At 37.1% G+C, this 23,257-nt stretch overlaps 1 protein-coding gene across 3 annotated transcripts in view; it reads left to right on the top strand.

The window, feature by feature from the left end:
* The window catches only part of LOC129000823 (ral guanine nucleotide dissociation stimulator-like 1), a 126,147-nt gene that overhangs the window by 5,432 nt on the left and 97,458 nt on the right, over positions 1-23,257 (top strand). For 2 of the 3 annotated variants that reach the window (XM_054427851.1, XM_054427850.1), the window contains exon 1: positions 6,275-6,503. The exons of the other annotated variant lie outside the window; for it this stretch is intronic. In XM_054427851.1, the coding sequence (XP_054283826.1) occupies positions 6,333-6,503 (171 nt within the window). In that variant the 5' untranslated portion in view covers positions 6,275-6,332. Of the gene's footprint in view, positions 1-6,274; positions 6,504-23,257 lie in introns of those variants that run through there. 3 annotated transcript variants of the gene reach the window in all.

Below are 23,257 nucleotides of genomic sequence, written 5' to 3'. Positions count from 1 at the left end.
CTTGGAATTACGTTGCCACAGCATCCAGTTAATGTGACAACGTTCAATAAAAATTAACAATATAAAGTACATTCTATAAACTTTCAGTCCAGTCCACACATGAAAAACACCTTGCCGCTCTCTGTGGCTTCTCGATGACAGTTGTTAAATCAAACAAAATAACAATATTATTACAATAATAGATATTTAAAATAAAAATATATTAAAAAATGAATCCTATATAAGCAGTATAAAATCATGTAAATCGACAATTTAAAACAAGATATGCAGATTGGATAATTACAATACAAAACGTTAAATTTGCAAAGATTTAGAAAAAAATTCTTTATGTTACAACACTATTTTAAAAATCTATATTTGGCGTCTCAATTAACCACTTTTTTTATTTGAATAGAAAATGACTTTAAATTTGCACTGCTTTTGAAATCGTGAGGTAATTGGTTGAAATATTTTGGCCCACTGTACTGATAAGACTGTCTAAATATTGATTTGTTTACTTTTGGCAATCTAAATAATCTTTGACTGCTGCTTCTTGTGTTGTATGAAAGATTGTTTGTTCCATTATTCCCACATCGAATATAAAAAAAAGTCTTAATACTTTATAAAAGAACAGGTGTTGAATTGGAAGTATTTTTAAATGGACAAATAATGGATAGGAGCTATCTCTCTTCTGAGACGGAAGGTCAAATTTATTTGCTACAGTCATGCTAAAGAGCAAACCATTGCACTGTCAAATGTTGGTATTCGTCAAAGCTAACAAAATTAGTACTTTTTAATCATGCGTGAAATGTAGGCTACTCTGTGTGGTACTGTATTCAAATACAGTAAATGGTTTTTATACAACTGTGCTGTATTTTTATTGTTTAATTTATCAACCTTTTTATAAACCCATAACCCAAACCATCCAAGCAATTTTTTTAATACAAATACTATGTTATCGCCCAACTTTATAACAATGTAAATACACGTTGTACTGTATAGCAATTAACTTATTACTAACTTATATAATTTCGGTTTTTAATATAACTATATAAGTGAGTCAAAATATCCCCCGATGAACATTTTTCGTGAATCAATAGTTAAAATAGCGTAAACAAATGCTATCACAGCGTCAGTGCGATGTAAAACCACATCGCGATGCGATGTAAAACCAAGCACCGTGCGGGTTTCTTGCCCCTTTCTTGCCCCTACCCGACGCCTTCAAGTGCAGAACGCAACCACTGCTTTCGGCTCGGGCTAGCGAGCTCAGCCAGCAATCCAGTAGTAGTTATATATCGATGGTCAGCCCAGACCCGGGACTCTGTCTCAAGGACGTCCAAGTTGTAGAAATCCCCGCACCGGCGCCGCGCCAAACACTTTCTCTGCCTCTCTACCACGTCATGACGTCATTGTCACCGACTTTCAATCGATCGTTGTGTAGAAGTTCTTAGTGAAACCACAAGAAGGGGTAAACACTCTCTGTAGGTTTAGAGGTACTTTATGGTGAAACCAAGTCGACCTTCTGTGATGGTATCGGTGGCCTTCCAGAACTAATTAGAAGTTTGAAGGATTTAGGTGTAGAATCAAATTTTATTTTGTCACACACCATGGTTTATGCAGTAGGGGTGTTTTTGTCCGACGCAACGTATCTATTTTATTATTTGTTTTCTTATTAACGGCTTTTCATATTGTTTGGGGTAACTGTAATGTTTTCTGAATTTTATTTGGTACATTAGACAATTTACAGATTCAACGGTCCTTTTCGTGATACAGGAACATTATAGCAAACTGGTGATCGTTCTGTAAAACTGGGATGTAAACAGAATCACAGTAAGATACCAACATTTGTGAATAATCAAACCTCCGAAATGTACTGGAAGAGGCAATGTAATGGGGATTGGGTGGGGGAAGGTTTAAATACTTATTGGTTAGGTCATAGCCCCAATACAGTGGAACCTTAACAAGACTATCGTGGGGATTTCTAAATAAGAATTGTTTTTCAATGACTTCTTACTGAGGTTTGCAATAACATGGGATTGGGATGGGGGGGGGGGTAAATTCTATGAGATTTTAAAATATTATGATCGAGGTTCAACTGCTTAACTGTAATTTGAAAGAGGAAACAAGCGTGTTTAAGTTCACTTGCTGGGATGTCTGATTAACTTGGTTTCACGTACCCTCTCCACTCTGAATAGGTGTATGATTATGTTAATGAAAGGCGAATCAGTGTCCTCTGCAAATTCTTGGAGGGAAAGTTTTTTTCAGTATGATTTGCGTTAAATTTCAATATAATGATGTGTTTGTAATTAATCAAGCGCAAATTGAAGCTTTCGCTGGTTTCACCGTCAAAATCACAAAAATTTTGGTTTAATTTGAAACGTGACTAATACTGGTAGCATGTTTATTACTTAGCTCGCAAAAAATATGAACCATAACCTCTTTGAGTGCAGGAAATCGTAAGGTCTACTGCTTCATTCGGTGTACACTACTTCGATTTTCACTATTACTCTTTCGATCGATACATCACTGTTCACTCGTAATTGGTAGACATACGTTTGGCAATGAATACAATATATCAGCCCGTACATTAAGAAGTTATTGTTATCCAGTTTCACTGCGTTAACCAACGGCCTGTGGTTCTTACCTAACATGGTGTTACGTCCCAAACTAATTACTGTATTGCAGTAGCACTATAAAACGTGGTCTGACAGTGTGAAGTCAGTGAAACACTTAATTATAGGCCACTATTACACTAACACTGTTTAAACTTATTGCAGGCTTGTATAGACAAGCGGTATTTCATAGTTGTTACAAATTCGTATGGATATTCCATATAAATATATATGATTGACTCCTTTCTTCTATTTTTTAAATTTTATATTTTAATCACCTGTGGTGTTTGAGGGTTCTTGGTTAAATCATTTTACAACAAATAGTATATAAGTTGTTATAAGGCTAAATTAATAACCTTCATATCACAATCAGTCAGTGAGGAATCGTCCTTCGCCTTCGCTCATTTTCCTTCGTGGAGCTTGAAGTTTATCTGGATCGTCAGATTTCAGATGGTGTACTTTTATCCCGCTACGGTAGATTTGAACCAGGTGACTCCGCTAACGGATTTGCTTTGACCGTCACGTAAGACGTCAGACTGTAACGTCTAGGTCTGGCTTGCCGTGACGTGACGTGTTGGTTTGAACGTTACACGGGGATGAAACTAGCACAGACGTTAATTGGTGGAATGGAAAAAAGTAGCATGTCTTCCTGCGAATCTATACTTATAAAAGGCAAAGCCCTCACTGACACACTCACTCACTCACTCATCACTAATTCTCCCACTTCCCATTTACCTAGGAGGCTGAAATTTGGTACACGGATTCTTTGGGCATTAAATAGGAAAACTAAGTTGTTTTTATTCTGATCGGACTCTCGGGCTCCGCCCCAGTGGCTCTGGAGTTTCCCATGTTAACCTTATGATTTTTCATATTTAAAAGGAATTAATGAATCTTATCAGCTGTTTCAATTAAACAAGTTGGTTCTGTTCTATGATGTTCAATAGCATTAAAGTTACAAGGATTACCAACAGAGTGCAGCACTATTATTTTTTTTTTATTTATGACAACAGCTAATTTGCAACCAAAAGGTGAGTGAGCGTAGCGAACGAACATCAACCTGGAGGCGAGTTAGCGTAGCGAACGAGCTAACCTGAAGGCAAGTGAGCGCAGCGAAGGAGCTCCAACCTAAAGGTGTGTGAGCGTAGTGAACGAACTTCAACCAGGACGTGATTGAGGCATGCGAACGAGCTCATCTTGAAAATTAAGAAGTTAAACGGGGCAAAGCCCGCGGGTACAGCTAGTGCTATCATAAATGTACTGCAGTTTGAAATAATTTCAATGTAGAATGTTCACGAATCATGCAGTTTTCGTTGTTAGGTTCGAAAGTGTACTTTTTCGTTTTAGAGCCTCAAGAAACCAAAACACTGAATATATTCAAATTGTTACAAAAATATTCATTTACTGATAAATATACCTACAGTAGAGATAGGCTATGATCATAGAAAAAGCTTGCAACAAAGCCACATTTTTGAAAAAAAAAAAAATTATTACTGTATCATCTATTTTATTCAGTCCACTATACCACCAATATTTATTTTAAAAGTACTAACTGTAATTAAGGGGTAGCTCTGTATAAGAACCATTCAACTTGGCTTTCCGCGTGACAAACCTTTTAATATGTCGCTGTGATAGTTAATATTCTCATCCCAATCTTCTCGCCTCATGTTGCCATCCCATGCTCTGGACCACGTGTCTACTGTCTATTGTCTATTGTGATCTCGGCTTTCACGCTCCTGCTTATTGTTTTATACTTCAGTGCAATGAACTTGATATTCAATTTTTATTTCTCAACAAAAAGTAGTTAGTATTACGTTGCTTCTCAATTTATAACATGTTGTGTTGCACCAGCCTTAAAAATACCTTGATAAAAAGGTCAAGTTCATATTTGATTTTTTTTAAACAAGTAATTGTTGAACGTATTTTTACCACAGGAGCAAATTGCAAATTTTTTCACAACAGAACGTTTTCCAGTTTTATTTCGTTTCTTGGATTCGTGTTACATCTGCCTTACCAGTTGAGTTGCAGTTTAGAAATTACCACCATATACTTATACCGGAAAAACCTTTAACAGAAGTTGACGTACGTAAGTTGACATATCCTACTAAGAAATCATTAAAAACTGTATAGAGCTAACTGATTCACGCGTGAATGTGACATAACTGAGTGAAACAGATAGAAAATTACAATGAAATTAATATCTGTATAATAAAAAGTCCCTATTCTTGTTTGACTCATAGTGTTGCATTAGTTCATCGCAGATAAAACTGTAAATTCATGTTTTATGTTAACCCTTCAACGTCGTTTGACGCACCAAATACAAAATCGACATGTTCCTACAAATTAAAGTGGATTAGAGCCGGGGTAAGTGGAGACGGTGAGTTGCTAGCTGCAAGATGACTGTAAGTACTTTCCAGTTGCACTTACTGCCTACTTACCCTGGAAAGTATCCCTGCAGACGAGGTAATAACTCTGTCTATAAATAAATCACTCCGAAGGTTGGTAATCATGATAAAATAATTGACCCAACACAATAAGACTATTTCCAACAAGCAAACCATCCTATCACAGCACGTGATTGATACTGCATTGTTTACATACGGCAACACGTTGTACACAGAATGTAGCCTGATACTGATACGTTATCGGTCTTTGCCACCGCCACCTGTGGAAGCTGCTATCAGCACGCATGCGTCGGTATCGCAGTTGCCGCCAAAACTGACGTCCCGTCCCGACGTCTCCCGCCAGTTCTCGTGTCGCAGCCGACGGTGTCAGGTGTCGCCGCTATCGCCACGGAGTGCTAAACGAGAATTTGTGTTTGGTTATGGGAAAAGTGTGTACTGAGTGATTATTTAGTGGTGAATTTAAGTGCGGTTTTATTCTGTGAGGTTTAGTGCCATTTAATTAATTATTTTGTAAACTGAGATAGGATTCTGTCATATTGTTTATCATTTACCAACTCTGGCATTGACATTTTGCAATATAGCCCAACTTATTTTAATATTACACACACTACACACAGGATCTATTTTTACAATAAATTCAATATATTATCTTTTTCTGACGTAAAACGCGGATTTTGAAAACTTGACACATCAAATATTACAAAAACACAAATAAATCGATTTGATCTCTATTATGACAACATAATACATTGTTAGTCTTGTTTCTAATAATTTTACTTTGTAAAAGTTGTAGTTTTTAAAACCATCCGTTCAATGGTTTTTCCAAAACTAACATGATGACATACACAAACTCTCAGCTTTTGGTCAGGGTTTTTTTTATATTTTTGGTGCTTTAACACACTAAACCCCCTGATTTCTTCATAAGCTAGTGGAAAATCAATTATTTTACCTAAACAAACGACATACGAGTCAATAGGCAGTGTTTGTAGCAATATGCAACTGTTGATGTTGCACAGTGTACAGTATTTGACTATTGACATACCGACTGATAGTACAATCGCAGCTAACACTATTACAGATAACAGCCAGCTGGCCGATAACGTTTGTTAGATTGCCAGATGATCTGTCGATCTGTGTTGCGAAACTTTATTTTTGTCCCCACACGTGATTTAATTAGTGTTTGTTTTTTATAGTGTTGTTTTTGACACCTTCTATCAGTGATAGGTTAACGGGTTAAATAAAATGAAAATAGTGTTGTGAAAGTGCATTAAAGTAAATATTTTGAAGTGAAGACATTTGAAGATCATTTGGCGCAATGAACCTTTAAGAGGGGCGTAGCATGCTGTGGGCGAACCAAAGAAATCTCTTCCACTCGGCCCCTGATTTGAGAGTCGTCACCCCCAAAAAGAAGCCCCCGACGTCAAACGGTAGTATTCTCAAGGGGTTGTTACTACATTGCCACTGTCCTAGTCCAGGTCGACGACGGAACACCACTCGCTGGTATTTTAAGGTAAATTAAGTGTTGGTTGAAGTTAAGTTTTGTTTTGTTTCGGGAATATAGGATAAGCTGCCGCATCTGATCATTTAGGACGGTGTGTGTTGTCGTAAAAACCCATGTAGAACTTTTAAGAGTTACATTTTCAGAGGTCCAGAATCTATCTCGGACTAGGATTGAACCAGTAACCTTAAAACTAGAAGGCCAGCACTGTTTCAACTATTCGGTTATCCAGACAATCGATTAGCTAATATTAGCGGTCCTGTGTTTGGATTACGAGTGAAGACTATTTGCATAAATACAGTATTCCACAATACATATCTGTAGAAAATACCCCACCAGTCAAATATACAATTTCTGGTAGTACGTTGACAAACGTAAACTTAGGAATGTTTCCAAAACCGCACTATTTTTGTCGATTTACGAAGGTACTTTCGTATTATACCGACCACACCAATAAATCACTTTCCAAAAAAGATTTTAATAATTATTTTAAATAACAAATTCTTCCTAACCTATAACCTAAAGCGTTTCATTTTACCTTAGGTGTGGTCCGTATGATACGAAAGTACCTTTACTTACTCTAACATAATTGGTGAATATTTTTACAATGTTACCTAGAAATACCAACGACATTGAAAAACAAAAGCGAGCAAATGAGTGTTCCACTACAGCTAGAGCGGTACAATAGAGACAATTACTGGGGTTCTCACAGGCCGGATGTGTATACATAATACAAGGTCACCAGGAACATCCTTCATGGCAAGGGTATGTTATCAGACCGCGTTGATAAGGGGAATCAGGAGCGCAGGACGAGGTAAAGAACCGGCGAGGCTGGGTTTAACAAGTTCTGTTTGAGAAAATTCGTGGGTCCTGGAGCATTTTCAAAGCGTGTTTTTTTGGCTCATTTGAAAGCCCAGTGCCTACGTCACCATTGACTGTTTTGGCCATTGGAATTTCAGTAACCCACTTCACCTTTTCTTTTCCTTCACTTTTCACATCTCACCGTCTACGTGCCTGAAAAAGTTTCCAATAAAGGACGTTTTAAGGATTAATAGACCATCAACCTCTCATTGATTCTCCCTAATAATACTGTAATTTCCTTTCCTTAACCATTCGTAAGAAGTACAGTAGAAAATGTGGAAAGTTTTTGCTCATATTCAAAAAGGGAGACTAAACTGAGTAGAATAAGGCTACTCTTTATTTGAAGACTATATAAAAATTGAGGGTTTCAACAGTTAAAATACAGAATGTTTTAGGGACTGGTCTAAGGTTAGGGCTCGGAATATTCTTATGGGAATAACAATGCAGCCAATTCACTAGGGTTTTAAGTTACCGGCTACTTTTGATTTTTAATTTCTTCCATCTTTAAAATTATAACAAATTGTTTTAGTATATGAGCTACATGATTTCGTTCTGTATTGTAAATACAAATACTGTAATTATCATTTTTTAGATACTAAATCCATCAATTTGACTTTGCTTCTATTTTGTGAGAGTGTTGAAAATGAATAAGAGAAGAAATAATATTTCTGCCCCACTCGTTCTGTAGTTCTAAGGGTGAATTTTCCACTATACAAAGGTGGCAAAATGCAATTTTGCGCACTCTAGCAGAGCATTGCCCCAGAGTCTCAGAGACAGACTTATTTAGAGACTTGTTGTTCTCAGTTTTCATTAGAGTTTTGATTAAGTTGCTTGGGCTGTGACCCTCGTATTAATTAGGCAGCGTGTAGACGAATTAACTCCACTTTGTGCCTAGAGCTCCATTCAAAGATATAAGATCTGTCGCAGCATCATGTTTGAGAGTAAATTTCTTTTATTTTGTGATTATAAATGTGTGTAGGTTTTTTTATTGGAATAATATTTGGAGGAACGATAACGAAATAATTTGAAAATTTAAGTCAGTTAAGTACCTAATTAGAAATCAAGCAATTTCACATTGCATATACGATATAAGGTAATTTGATAAAAAAACAAAGTTTAGCACTTATATAACTTGACTCTTTTTTGAGATATGTTTTTTGAATTAGTGTGGAATATATCTGGCGTTTTGGTAACTTTTGTGAATATTTATTAAAGAATTTATGAGTTTTAACCTTTTTGGTATGTGCTCAAAGTACCTATTATTCATTAATGATGTTACATAAATTATGATATATCATATAAAATCATATCATAACATATTAAATGAATGAGATGTTGTTCGAAAAGTAGATACACTTATCAATTTTCTCCTTAGAAATATTGTATTTCAATACAATATTTACCCATAATTTTAGCCAACCCTGTTTATAAGTTAGTATTTGAACGAATAAATATTTTGATAAAATAAACCACTGTAGAGTTCAGTTTAATAAGTTGCACACTTAAACACGAAACATTAGCTCAAACAATGTAATTTTAACAATTTCTCAAAATTTTACTAAAGTTTTTTTTTTTTTTTTTTTTTAACTATGACCACATTAGGATTCAGAGCGTCTTTTGGGCATTAACCATAGATATTTTTAAATTTGTCGCAGGTCTGAAGTCCAGCATTTTAAAAATATATTTTTAAATTATCATATTTCCTTGATTGGTTACGTACATTCGTGTTCTACGTAGATTACCATGAGCCTCTCAGGAGTTCTGATTGGACAATACAGCTTATGCCCCCCTTCCCCCTACACTTGCTCCTCAATATGCTGTGGTTTGGGATAAGCTGGTATTAGGGAGGCCTGATGTTATGCGATGGTATAATATATTGTCCAATATTGAAGTTCGTTAATATTATCCAGTCATAGTTCAACATTGAGTACATTGATTTTACTTACCCACATGTTAACAAATGTCAATATTTGGTGATGTAATATAGGAATAGAGGGATACACAAATCGAAATACAGTATAGTGTGTTTTGCTTGTGTCTTTGACTATAATGCTTGTGTTTAGTTGGTAATGGGTCTTCCTCGATGTCTGGGCTCCGAACCACTTGGTTGTGGTGTGACTGGTGTGTACACTGTTACTGTTATTTTGTTACTAGTGTTTGACAGGGTGTGAACCAGTTTTTCTGGGGGGGGGGGGTTCCTTTACAAACGTCCAGTTCATAATAAAGCTCGTGGTAGCTTATTATCCCAAATGTATTTTTCAATTTAGGTGACAATATGTGAACAGTGTCTGGTTTGTAAATTGAATAATCAGGCATTGTTAACAAGTGTGTTGTGTGAATAAAAAAAAGATTAAAATCGAAGTACCAAATGGTTGGATACTAAAACGTATATTCAAAGAGAACCCGTATTAAATTAGGAAATTACAGTGACTCATGTTGAATGAGTGCAAGAATTGAAATTAACGTATGTTCATATAATGGATTTAGTGAAATATTGATACGAGACAGAGGCATTTAAAATAAACAAAATTATTCCAAGATGTAATACCCTTTAATATCTTTGAACTGAAGTGTGCTGCAAATCTACACTAGATTTAATCCTTAATGAATGTTGCATTGTTAAAATTCAATTTCACAGTCTTGCTTCTCACTGCACAGTAAATTGCTACACGTCTAGCTGAAATGTGTTAAATACTTTTAACTTCACGTCATAAGTAAATTAGATGACTAAATAATGTGTAAATTATGCATAAATTAGGTAAATCACGTGTAAATGACTTCATCGTCGTTGAAATTTAATAGGCTTACAGTAATTTTATTAGGCATACCACATACAGAACGATGTAGTTCCTGGTGAATGTTTTTTTCGATTCTTACCTCAAACCCCTGTTTATGATTCTAAAAGTATCAGTATTCCTTTATAAGTATGCAATACTTGTTGAAATATTCTTCAAACCGTTTACAGTTAACGTTACATTCAATAAAAAGCATAGTTATATCTACTCGCACTTCCATATAAGCAAACAACTGTCTATTTTTAGTAACAAATGGAAAGCTATATTCCTAGAAAACAAGGGAGACTGAATGTTTTCTATTCTTATTTGTTCTGAAGCTGGGGAGGGAGACAGGATATTTCTGTCATCTGAGAAGTGGATAAGGGTTTTACGCTGTTTCTCCCAATCGGATAAAACAAGGCTTTAGGAAAAGTGGCAATATCTTCATGGCGTGGGTTTTAGGGTTAAGACTTTTGAGTCGCTTACATATTTATTTTAAAAGTAGCGTATTAAAGGTAATGTATAGTTTTAAAATTATTTTTTTAGCTAACCACAAATTTTTGATCTTCAAAAAAAAATTGTCAAAAGAAAATTGGCGTTGCCACTTTGAAAACTGATGTTTGTAGTTGGCTTCGAATAAATCGTCATTTTCGTAAGCCGAGACAAACGTTAATTTGATCTAGTATTATTTTAAGTGCAACACTTTAGGAAAAAATATGTATTCTAAAATACAACAACTCAAACTAGCACGTTTTACCTACTTTAACCCCAATCAATAACTCTTTCCACGAAGATGAAGGTCTCAATCAAGAAAGTATCGCGAAAACAAGGCTAAGGCACTGTTTGCAACGTAGTAATCATATGACACACAAATACAGGTGTGTGGCAGTCATAGCTTTAACAGCTGTTCTCCATGTGTATAGTGAGTGAAGCAAGAGTGATTCACAACAATCATATTGTTGTAGACCCTGCATGGCAAGGTCGTCTTAAAATTAATACAAGTTTTCAGCTACTTTAAATAATATGATTTAATAAACCTTTGATCTACTCAAACCTTGATGGTTAAGTTAAATTTACTCAATGATAAGTGCACATTCTCTAAGCTTTTAAACATTGTGGTCTCGTATGTGTTATACTAGCGGTTTTGGGAGCGAGCTGGTCTAGTGGTTAGAGCGCGGGACTTAGTTCCCTGAGGTCCTGGGTTCAAATCCCGCCAAATCACTAATGGATTTTATCTAAGTGATAATGCCGCAACCCTTAGATCTAGCCTGAAGTAATGTGAAAAACAGTTCAGGGCTTGTGCCTAGCGTCCTAGGACAAAAAATACTAGCGATTTTAGTATATGCATTAAAGAAAGGAAATATTTTCTTACTATGTGAAATTCAAGTTGGTTAGTGGTTTTTATACAATCCGGGTTAGCCTATAATAAAGTGATCTTGTTATGTATATTTTTGAAAAGTCCTTTACTGTAAAATATGTGTACGGTACTTCAGAATTTAATTGAACCAATTAACAAATTAACTAATGGAATTAGTTTGATGCAATAGTTGAATTACTAGTTAAACCAGCCATGCTTGTTGCATATTTCTATTTCTATGCATTCTATTTGTTGACTAATCGGATCTCTTTTGGATTTATTATTTTTTATCATAAAAATTGCATAATGAAATAAAGACACAATTAAATCCACGCCCAGGTTAAAACAACACGGTCACATTGAATTAGGTTTGCTACTAAGAGGTTTGCTAACACAAAGTTAGGATCATACTAAATTTTAATGTTGTAAACTAACGAATTTTGCCAAAGTCCATGAGTTCAGGCAATCTTTTAATCTTCATAGATAGCGTTAGAATTAAGGCTACGGTCAGGCTTAACTGCAATATCATATTCGAGGTGTAATCGTGCCATATTACCGGATCTTGTGCTCAAAGTACCTATAATGTGACAAAGGTTTCATCCATTAAGACTATGATATTGTTATGAAGGTAATATATTGCGCCACACACTTTTATTTTGTCTGTAACGAATTGTTCAATTCTGTTAACCTACTTGTTTATTTGATTCATCATTGCTTTTAGGGTTGATTTTATGACAATATAAAATTAGGTTTACGTCATTAAGCCAAATTTTTAGTCTGGGTGAGTAGTTTCGAAATCACGGCATCTTGCTTCATAAAATCATTAGAGCACAATGTCGTTGTCAATACACAAATAGCATTGACTTTATATGTACACGGTGTGGATATAAAGTCAATACAAATTAGTCAAAATATAACACACACGAACACGGATACGATTTTGCTACTTGATTCTACTTGTCTATATTTTTAGGAGATCGGACTAAACCTACATTTTTGTAAGCACTCAAAATTTAACTTGTAAACAGCAACAATTATTTTGGGAAAAAAACATTCGAGATTTCCCCTTCCAATTTACAGCCTACTGAGAAATATTTGTTTGAAAATTTATTTAAATAAAATTGAGTTACATTTTTATATTTAATTTTATTTAACGTTTGGTGTTGAAATAAAAAAAAAGTATTTCGTCATTTTCAAAAATAAAAAATGGCTATAATTTTTTTACCGAATATTAAATAGTAGACTTAGATTTTTTTCTGGAACTACGTTATATATTGTAGGCTATGTACTCAGTAAAGATAAATATCCCGATTTTATGACACAACGTGACAATTTTATTGCAACAGAGCCCATCAGACCTCTCGTATCAGGTGACAACTATTTTAATTAAACTCGGTGGTTCTTGCTTAGTGAGGTAACATACCCACATGGAATGTTTCCGTCTATATGCAACCTTCGTGCTGAATTACATGTGTATTCATGTTAAAAAAACTATTACTGTCGACCATATAAATAGTAGTTAATTGGTCAACGTGAAAATTAGCTAGAAACTAAGCTCTTTAAATTATGAAAGATTGAGACCAATCTCGATCAAATGTTCTAGTCATTGCCATACTTGTCTTATAGGCTCCATCCTAAAATAACTGATTAGCTTAGTGGTTAAAGCGCTTGCCTTCAAATAATAATGTTGCCCGTTCCATCAATAGAAAGAAATTAGATTTTTGGTGAGTCAAAACTGAACCCATCTGTCTATAATCGTTGGGCTTTAAAATTGTCATGACTAACGAACCAGCTTATCACCTCCAGTAACAAGTCTATCATCATAATATTTAATCATCAATGAAATATGCACAATTTATGCGTCAGTGTCATACAACTCTTATCTAATCCAGTGCAATCGATGTTTGGCGATTTAAGTACAATAGCCGACAAGAACGATCGTTTCTTCCACAATTCTTTAATCCTTTCTCCATGACTTCTCCGTGACTTATTTCCCTCTCTTCTGTCCATTTCGTTCCTGGGACGAAACTACCCACTTATTTACCTTAAGTCTAAAAATTTCATATCTTCTAGTTAATTTTTTGTTTTTTGTAAATAATATAATTTGACCTCTGGGCCAATGGAGGTTATTGATTTGACTTTTTACTAGTGAGAATTCTATTGGCAAGTCTTGTGTGGGGAAGTCTTATAACATGTCCTAAAGTGTTTGTTTACGCCTTTTTAAGTCTACTCCTGCTGCCAACTTTGATATGTTTTTGTGGGTTTTAGCGAATTTCCCATATAGGGAATAAGCTATTACCGTAGTACTCATGGTAAGACCTGGACGCGGGACCGATTTTTTTTTCGATTTGAGATCCCTAGAGGCCAAAAACACCATCCGTTCAAATTCATATATATATATATTTATATATATATATATTTATATATTTATATATATATGTGTGTAAATATATATATATATATATATATATATATATATATATGTGTGTGTAAATATATATATATGTGTGTGTGTCCGTCAGCACGATAACTCGAGCAAAAATGATCCGATTTTGATGAAATTTGGTACAAACGTGTAAAAGTACGTTTATTCGAACGAGTTCGCGATCCAGCATGATCGGACCATGGGAACGGGGGTTTACGGGGGGTTTTATGGGGTAAAAATAGGTTTTTCCCATTTTTGACCCAAAAAACATAAAATTTAGCAATTTCTTTCCAAACCATTTTGTAGAGCTTAAAAAAACAAATAATTTAGTATATTGAAGCGTTACTATGCGCCTAATGGTTACGGAGAAAATTAAAAAAAATTGTAAATTTAAAATTCCCATGTTATTCTTATGGAGAATAAGTAAACTGTTGTAGTTTGCTTGTTTGTGAACATATTTTGATCAAATTTGGAAAATGTTTTTATTTCTTACTAACTATTCACATTTTACAAAAAAAAAAAAAAAAAAAAAACAGTTTTACCCTCCCTGATGCAGCAAACCTAAGTACTTGTTAAACTAATTCTATTTAAATCAAGAATAAATGTTATATTTTTAAGTAGACATTTCAGTGTAAATCCAATCAGTCAAATGGAAATTCGCTTATTAGTCTGCAGGTTTGCTGCGGCGAGGGTATTTATTGATTGCAGTCGGTATCCTTCGTCTATTAATTTTACGTTCTTATTTTAATATTTCAGCCGATAGCTTATTAAGGTATTTAGGTAATAGGTATAAATTATGAATACAATGCCATATTGTAATAAAACTTTTATAACAAAGTAATCCAAACAAACTATCATATACAGAAATTGTTGGGGGCGTAATGGGTGAAAATGAAAATAATTAATAACTCGAAGGACCAGAACTAATTAATAGTTCAAGAGAAAAATAATTAAATTAGAGAAAATGGCGAATCTGCAATTTGAAGGGCACTGAGGTCCCGAGATGGAATAAAATGTCTTGTGAGGGGCAAATGAGATTAGTTTTAGAGTCTAATTAAAACACACACAAAACTTTAAGGTTGTACCTTGAGTCCAATTATCCAAAGGTGGAGAGTATGGCAGCGGCGTCGTCTATGGTGGAGCGATGGCGGATGGCGGAGTCCTTAGACCGAGTGCTTCTGTTTTGTAGAATTTTGGAGAACGCAACGCACCCAAGTTCATGATCACAAAGAGCTCACTAATACGCGGAAGTCGCGGTGAAAACGTACGGAAAGTCTAGAAGTAATACACGGACGCGGACACACTGTCTTGAGGTTTGAAGAGTCTGAAAGCACTAGATCACAATTTAAGTAATTTAATCACAAACAAAAGGGGGAAATTAAAATGTATATATAGTTAAATGTACTATAGAGGAGAGGGAGGCCAGATATAATTAATCTATAGCCTAAAAATACGTTTAAGAGAGGTAAAATGGGCAATTAATGTCCCGAGATACGAGAAACGGAATACACCGTGAGTTATGGACGCCGACCGTGGACAGACAGACGCCGATCGCCGGCTTCACACTTTGAAAAATGCAATTGCGGTTTAGAGGGGTCTAGGAATTCGATGGCCAATAGGAAATGCGATTGAAGCAAACACGGCGTCAGGTGATTCATGGGTATGTAGTACAGGAAAATAGGCCTTACTGTGGCGGGAAATTCGAGCAGGCTTAGCAATCTCATTTGAATATTGAAAGCGGGAGTCTATTTACAATAAATTGTTACTGAGACTAAATAATATTACAATAAATGTGGTGATTTATATACACATTAGCATGATTAATTAACCAGTGACTTAATTAACATAATGATTAATTTCTAAATACTCTAAAAATATGAATACCGAACATTCCGGCCCCCTTGAAGCATTACAGCTTCAACAGACAATTAATTAAAAAACACAAGAGCAAACGTAAACCACACTTAAATCTAATATGTACATAGAGTAGGTTTCTTGGACTTAGTCTTCATTGCATGGCAGAGGGAAGACCTTGTGAACAGGCCGTGTGAAAGTCCCAGAAGCTGTCTTCACTGTGACGACTCGAACTGTTCCATCAGCGCCAGGGTGAGTGGAGACGATGCGTCCAAGAGGCCAGGTGAGTGGAGGTGAATTGGAGTGAATGAGCACCAAGTCTCCGGTCTTCAAATTCTCATGAGGGGTGGTCCACTTGGATCGCTGCTGGAGGGAGTGGAGATATTCAAGCTGCCAACGCCTCCAGATACGCTGGTGAAAAGCCTGGACAAGCTGCCAACGCCTCCAGATACGCTGGTGAAAAGCCTGGACAAGCTGCCACTGACGAAGACGATTGAAGGGCACTTCAGACAGGCGAGGTTCCGGCAGGGCAACTAATGGAGCTCCGATGAGGAAATGTCCAGGGGTCAGCACAGAAATTTCGGAAGGGTCTGAACTAAGAGCTGTAAGAGGGCGCGAGTTTAGCATTGCCTCTACTTGAATGGACAAAGTTTGAAATTGGGTTAAAGTTAAAATGGTTTCACCAATTACCCGTTTCAGATGGTATTTTGCACTTTTAACGGCACTTTCCCATAAGCCACCTTGATGAGGTGCAGAGGGGGGGTTGAAATGGAAGTTAATTCCTTTGGGGGTGGTGAAATGAACAATTTTGTCCTGCGAATCAGGTGTAAGGATGGTTTCACGGATTACCTTGTGTAATTCCGAGTTTGCACCAACAAAGTTGGTTCCGCAGTCAGAATACAGATCGGAACAGAGTCCGCGTCTCGACACAAAACGTGTGAGAGCGGCAATGAAGCCTGAGGTGGTAAGATCGGTGACTACCTCTATATGAATAGCTTTGGTAGCCATGCAGATAAAAATACACAAATAGACCTTAATCTGTCTAAGAGCTTTGAGACTGCAAACGCGAACACTAAATGGTCCGGCGTAATCTACGCCTGTAGATGAGAATGGACGAGTAGGATTGACCCGATGAGCAGGTAAATCACCCATTAGAGGAATTTTGTTTCGTGGTTTATTTTTAAAGCACACAAGACACTTAAATATGCGCGAGCGGATAACGCTCCTGGCCGATAGAATCCACACTTTTCGGGCGAGTAGTGATTGAGTTAGTTGCGGACCTGAGTGCAAGTGTACCTGGTGGTAAAAGTCTATAAGCAAATTCACTACAGTATGAGACTTGGGTAGAACAATAGGGTGACGTATGTCATGAGCAAGCGAACAATGTGACAATCGGCCACCGACGCGTATGAGACCATTAGGGTCGAGGAAGGGGGTGAGTTTCTGTAATTGTGCAGAACATATTGAGCCTTTGTTCAATAATTTAATATCCGCACTGAAATGGAGTTTTTGCACTAGTTTAAAAATTGTCACTTCCGCTAGATTTAATTCACTGAGTTTTAAGTGTCCAGAGAGTTTGTTTTTAGACCTGGAATAGTTTATGAATCGTAGTACATAAGCTAGCACACGGGTTAGTTTCAACCAAGATGAATATTTAGACAATAAGTCCCATTCCGAAGGGGCGACTGTTGCACTAAGTACACTAAGAGGAGTTTCTTTAATTTCGTCCGTGGGAGTGAGTTCAGACGGCGAAAAACATGAGGGGGGCCAGTTGGCCGCAGGGAGCTGTAACCATGGTGGGCCAGTCCACCATAAGGGATGGTCAATGAGAGATGAGGCTAGAATTCCTCGTGAGGCACAATCAGCGGGGTTTTCCGTCCCTTTTATGTGCCGCCACTGATAACTGGGAATGATTTCTTGCACTTGGGCTACACGATTAGCCACAAAGGTCTTTAGTCTGTATGGAGGGGTTTGTAGCCAAGTAAGAACTACAGATGAGTCACTCCACAATACAGTGGTATTCGTAGTAAGAGAGTTAAATTGTTTTTCACAATAATGCACTAGTTTTGATAAGAGGTGAGCTGCATACAATTCCAAGCGGGGTAAAGTTACCTTTTTTAACGGGGCAACACGAGTCTTAGACAATATTTGTTTCACAATGACTGTTTTGTCACTAAATTCACACCGGAAATACACTACAGCGGCATAACCGCATTCCGATGCATCACAGAAACCGTGAAGCTCGATATCAGATGAGTGGGCGAGCGGAAATGCTCGGGGGATCTTAATTTGACCGAGGTGGTCTTTAGTGTTACTAGTGAACACATGCCACTTATGTGCGAGATCAGAAGGGAGAGGGTCGTCCCAATCAAGACCTTGAGTCCATAGTAATTGCATGAAGCATTTTGCTACCATGATTAATGGGGACAAAAATCCACAGGGGTCATATAGTTTGGCAATAAAGCTGAGCACGGAGCGCTTAGTCAGCTTTTCAGACGGGGGGTTGAAAGCGTAACAGAAACAGTCTTCTTCAGGAGACCAATGGAGACCTAGGATGGAGTACTGGGGAAGCTGAGCGTCTTGCAGGAAACTTGGAGTCTCTAGATGTTCCGAAGCAAATTTTTCTAGAAGAGCAGAGGAATTGGAGGCCCACTTGCGAAGTTCAAAGCCACCACGATGTAGAAGTTGGATAAGTTGGTCCTGTAGTTCAAGAGCAGCCTCAACGGAGTCAGCACCCGTGATAATGTCGTCCACGTAGGTGTGATGACGTAGAGAGTGAGAAGCCTGAGGGAAGGCATCACCTTCGTCTTCCGCTAACTGCATTAACGTTTTAATAGCAAGGTAGGGGGAGCTGTTCATGCCGTAGGTGACGGTAGTAAGTTGAAACGTAGAGATTTCCTTTGAAGGGTCGTCACGCCACAGAATCAGTTGAAACTTTTGATCGTCAGGGTGCACTTGTATTTGGCGGTACATTTGCCGAATGTCACATGAAAACACAATTTTATGAGAGCGGAAGTTCAAAATTACGTCACAAATGTCAGTTTGTAATTTACGTCCTGTCAAAAGAATATCGTTTAAGGAGTGACCGGAACTGGTTTTGCTACTGGCGTCAAACACTGTCCTTAAATTGGTCGTGCTAGAGTCCTTCAGTACCCCATGATGAGGTAGGAAGTAGTGTGGGTGTATGTCTTCAACAAAATCTAGTTTTGTCATATGGCCGAGAGTTTGATATTCAGACATGAACGTCTTATACAAGTGTGAAAACTGGGGTTGAGCTTTAAATTTCTGCTCAATAGACAACAAGCGCTTTTCAGCAATGGGCCTAGATTGGCCTAGAATGGAGGGGTCCGTCTTGAACGGAAGTCGCACAACATAACGACCTGATTGATCACGAGAGTGTGATTTTTTATAGTATTCATCACAAAGAAGCTCTTCCTGTGACTTAACCTGGAAGTGAGGGGGTTCCTCCTGTTGCCAAAAACGTTGCAGGGAAGAGTGTAGTGAATTATCACTAACAGAGAGAAGAGAGATCGCAAAACCTGACACGGGTTCCGAGTTAGTTGCACAGGGAGCTTTACCCATCAGAATAAAGCCAAGATGAGTACCTATCACATGAGGCATGTGCGTGCCGAGGGAGTAACTTTCATGAGTCCAGAGGAGGGGTAGCAGAGAACTACCTATAAGCACGTCAATGCCACCAGGCAAGTGAAAAGTAGGATCAGCTAGAACATAGGGCTTGATTTTTGTTAGCACTTCCGGTGATATAGGGGAGCGAGGTAAGTCGACGGAAATCTTATCAAGAATATGGAATTGATGGTCAGTGGCTATTACTCGACCTGAGAGAGTTTCAAGATTCAAGTAAGTTGACCCTTTAGTACAGGAAGCCATTTGAGAAAGACCAGATATTTTGAGTTGAGAAGACTGGCGTTTTATATTCAGGAGATTCGCAGCGCGTTCTGAGAGCAGATCACACATACTGCCAGTATCTAGTAGAGCACGAAACACATGAGAGATACCCTGAGGGGAAGTCAACTTGACCAAGGCGGTGCCGAGTAATACAGTATAATTACCCGAAGTCGTACATGAGTTATTTTGGGCAGAATAATTGCTTACATCCGCGACAGTGGCGGAGATAGAGGCTTGTGAATTAACATCACCAGTCTGAGTGTGAGATGGACCTGAAGTGGTCGGGGAAGTTCTTTGACCTTGAGGTCGAAAAGACATCTGAGAGGTTTGATTATTATCACCAAGGTGTAAGAGAGAGTGGTGTCGCTGTTTACATGTGCGACAAGTGAACTGAGAGCCACATTCTTTGGAGCTATGTTCACCCAAGCAAGAAAAACAACGATTATGTTTTTTAACAATGGCGTGTCGCTCTCGAGGAGATTTATTTTGAAATACGTCACAAGTGTAAACTTTGTGATCATTTTTGTTACAAACAAAACATTTGTTATAGACAGGACTATTTTTAGTCTGAGAGCTATGAGAGGGGGGAGCATTAGATCTCGAAGTAGCTACCATGGCTAGGCCTACGTCAGACCGGAAATGCACCTTTTTTGGTATGGTTTTGTGAGGTGAAGGTTGAACGCTTCTGTGGGCCGATGACATGTTATGTATGTTAGCATCTTCTGTCTGCGAACATTCTTGGTTAAGAAATTTTATTATTTCACCAATTTCTGGTAATGAATGAGTAACTGGATCTTCGGTTTGACTGGAACGGAACGATTCAAGTTTTTTACGTAGTTCCTGGTCCATTTTACGCAAAAGGAGTGCGGACAATAGGGGGTTGTTGTCACTAACGTCACAATTTAATGCCTTAAGAGCTTGTGTGTGTTCCGTAAACAGGTTTACAAATTGGCGCAAACCTTTGAGTGAAGTTGCCGTAATGTTTGGCAGGTCCAACAATTGGTTAAGATGCAATGATTGCAATCTTCGATTGTTGTGATATCTGTCACGTAACAATTCATAGGCGACTAGATAATTAGGAGCGGTGAGATTTAAACTCCTTATTAAATTGAGAGGCTCTCCATTTAAGACAGAGAGTAAGTACTGGAATTTCATAACAGAGGATAATGAAGCATTACGGTGGATTGCAGTGTCAAAAAGATTGATAAAACATGTCCACGTTAATGGATCGCCAGAGAATTTTTGTAAGTCCAGTTTAGGTAATCGTACTTGTGAGCTTGGATGAGTTTCTGAAACAGAAAACGATTCACTGAACGCGGAAGGGGTTTTTGGTGGTTCTGAGGGAACCAGGGTTTCAATCGTAGCTTGAATGTGAGAGAACATGTCTTCAATAGCATCTTGATCATTGGAAAGAGTCTTATCATCGATCCCTTCATCTTCCAGAACGAAGGCACGTTGAAGGTTATTTTCAAATTCACTGCGTTTCTTTTTTATTTCCAACGCGTAAGCGGATAATTTCTTAAGTTGTAATGGTGTTAGAGGGTCGATTTGAGTTGATAATTCATCTACTGTAGCCTTAAGTTTTTCAAAACGTGATTTAATCAGCGCCGTAGAACGGGTGTAGATTGCGGACTTAAAATCAGATGCTTTAGGAGGCATTGTGAAGTGTTCACTTGAAAGTATTCACACGAAAATGGAAGTTGTGGGTACACAAAAGGCTTGTAGCTAGGCCTATGAATGGTATTAGCTTAACAATGTAGTAATTAATTGTCCGCTGAATAATATAGAGATAAAATATTATAAATATCTAAAACATATATCCACCTACTTTGTAGCTTAATTGAGGCAAATAGTGAAAAACACTAAGTTATCAACACGTTAAATAGCAATAAAATATTTTTAAATGAGTGTGGCAGGTTTAATTCGATTTTCAAACCATAAATCAACAATTGAGCTTAGTTGAAAGTATTCAAGTACGGTAATAATAATGCACAATAAAACAAGAGATATGATAGAACAAATGAATGAGTCACATGAAAGTTCACCGTTATTTACAAAAATAATAAATGGATCTAAATAAGTTTAATGAGAGTAGGCCTCATTAATGAAACAGTGTAGAATAATCCTTAGTAAACAAGAATTGCAACATAAAGAGTAAGTTATTACCCTAATAAATGAGAAAGGAACATAAAATTATAACCATCAATGAAATATGAATCACAATACAAACACGCCAGCTAACAGCTCTGTTTATATGTACAACACTAGTAATAAGAACCAGTAAAAACGGTTATTTTGAACTATTTATTAAAATGTTAATTGACAAGATAAAATTACCTTAAATATAATATCGCACGTTTGTCAACCAAAATTACAGAGATGAACTAATTTAACTTTACTTCATTTAAAATCAAAATTCAGAAAGCATAAACAATGTTAAATAACAATGACAAATTATTGTTTATTTAGTATGATATTCAAAAGAGCAATATTGATTCAAAGAATAATAGTAAATACCTAATAATAACCTAATAGTTGGTTATTAATAATATCAATCAACCTTATTACACAATACACCTTAAATGAGAAAATGTAAACAACAACAAACGCTGTACAGTGAGTGTGAGATATGCGTCTGCTACTAGTGTCGGCCGTCTGCACGCGACTAAATCCCGCAACTAAAACTAAATCCCGTTTTCGGGATAAAAAAGCCAAGTAGGGAAAAATTGTCTACTACTAGAGAGAACAGCAAATTGTACATGATTGTGACCTGCGCAGACGCGCGAGTGGAGAGAGATTGCTAAACCACGCCCACGAACGGAACGAACGCGAGCCGATATTTTACCAATATGGCGAAAATTGAAAATTGCAGATCGCTAAAAATATGGTTGATAATGAAAATTGGCTGAAATTAATTACCACAGGACTTTAGACAATGAATCCGGCTCGAAGGACCAAATGTTGGGGGCGTAATGGGTGAAAATGAAAATAATTAATAACTCGAAGGACCAGAACTAATTAATAGTTCAAGAGAAAAATAATTAAATTAGAGAAAATGGCGAATCTGCAATTTGAAGGGCACTGAGGTCCCGAGATGGAATAAAATGTCTTGTGAGGGGCAAATGAGATTAGTTTTAGAGTCTAATTAAAACACACACAAAACTTTAAGGTTGTACCTTGAGTCCAATTATCCAAAGGTGGAGAGTATGGCAGCGGCGTCGTCTATGGTGGAGCGATGGCGGATGGCGGAGTCCTTAGACCGAGTGCTTCTGTTTTGTAGAATTTTGGAGAACGCAACGCACCCAAGTTCATGATCACAAAGAGCTCACTAATACGCGGAAGTCGCGGTGAAAACGTACGGAAAGTCTAGAAGTAATACACGGACGCGGACACACTGTCTTGAGGTTTGAAGAGTCTGAAAGCACTAGATCACAATTTAAGTAATTTAATCACAAACAAAAGGGGGAAATTAAAATGTATATATAGTTAAATGTACTATAGAGGAGAGGGAGGCCAGATATAATTAATCTATAGCCTAAAAATACGTTTAAGAGAGGTAAAATGGGCAATTAATGTCCCGAGATACGAG

This window comes from Macrosteles quadrilineatus, unplaced genomic scaffold, assembly GCF_028750875.1.
Source record: "Macrosteles quadrilineatus isolate MER2022 unplaced genomic scaffold, UCM_ALF_1.0 Scaffold_8__2_contigs__length_117827958, whole genome shotgun sequence".
Lineage (NCBI taxonomy): Eukaryota > Metazoa > Arthropoda > Insecta > Hemiptera > Cicadellidae > Macrosteles > Macrosteles quadrilineatus.
Note: the sequence above shows the minus strand (reverse complement) of the source record. Positions and strands in the feature narration are given on the sequence as shown.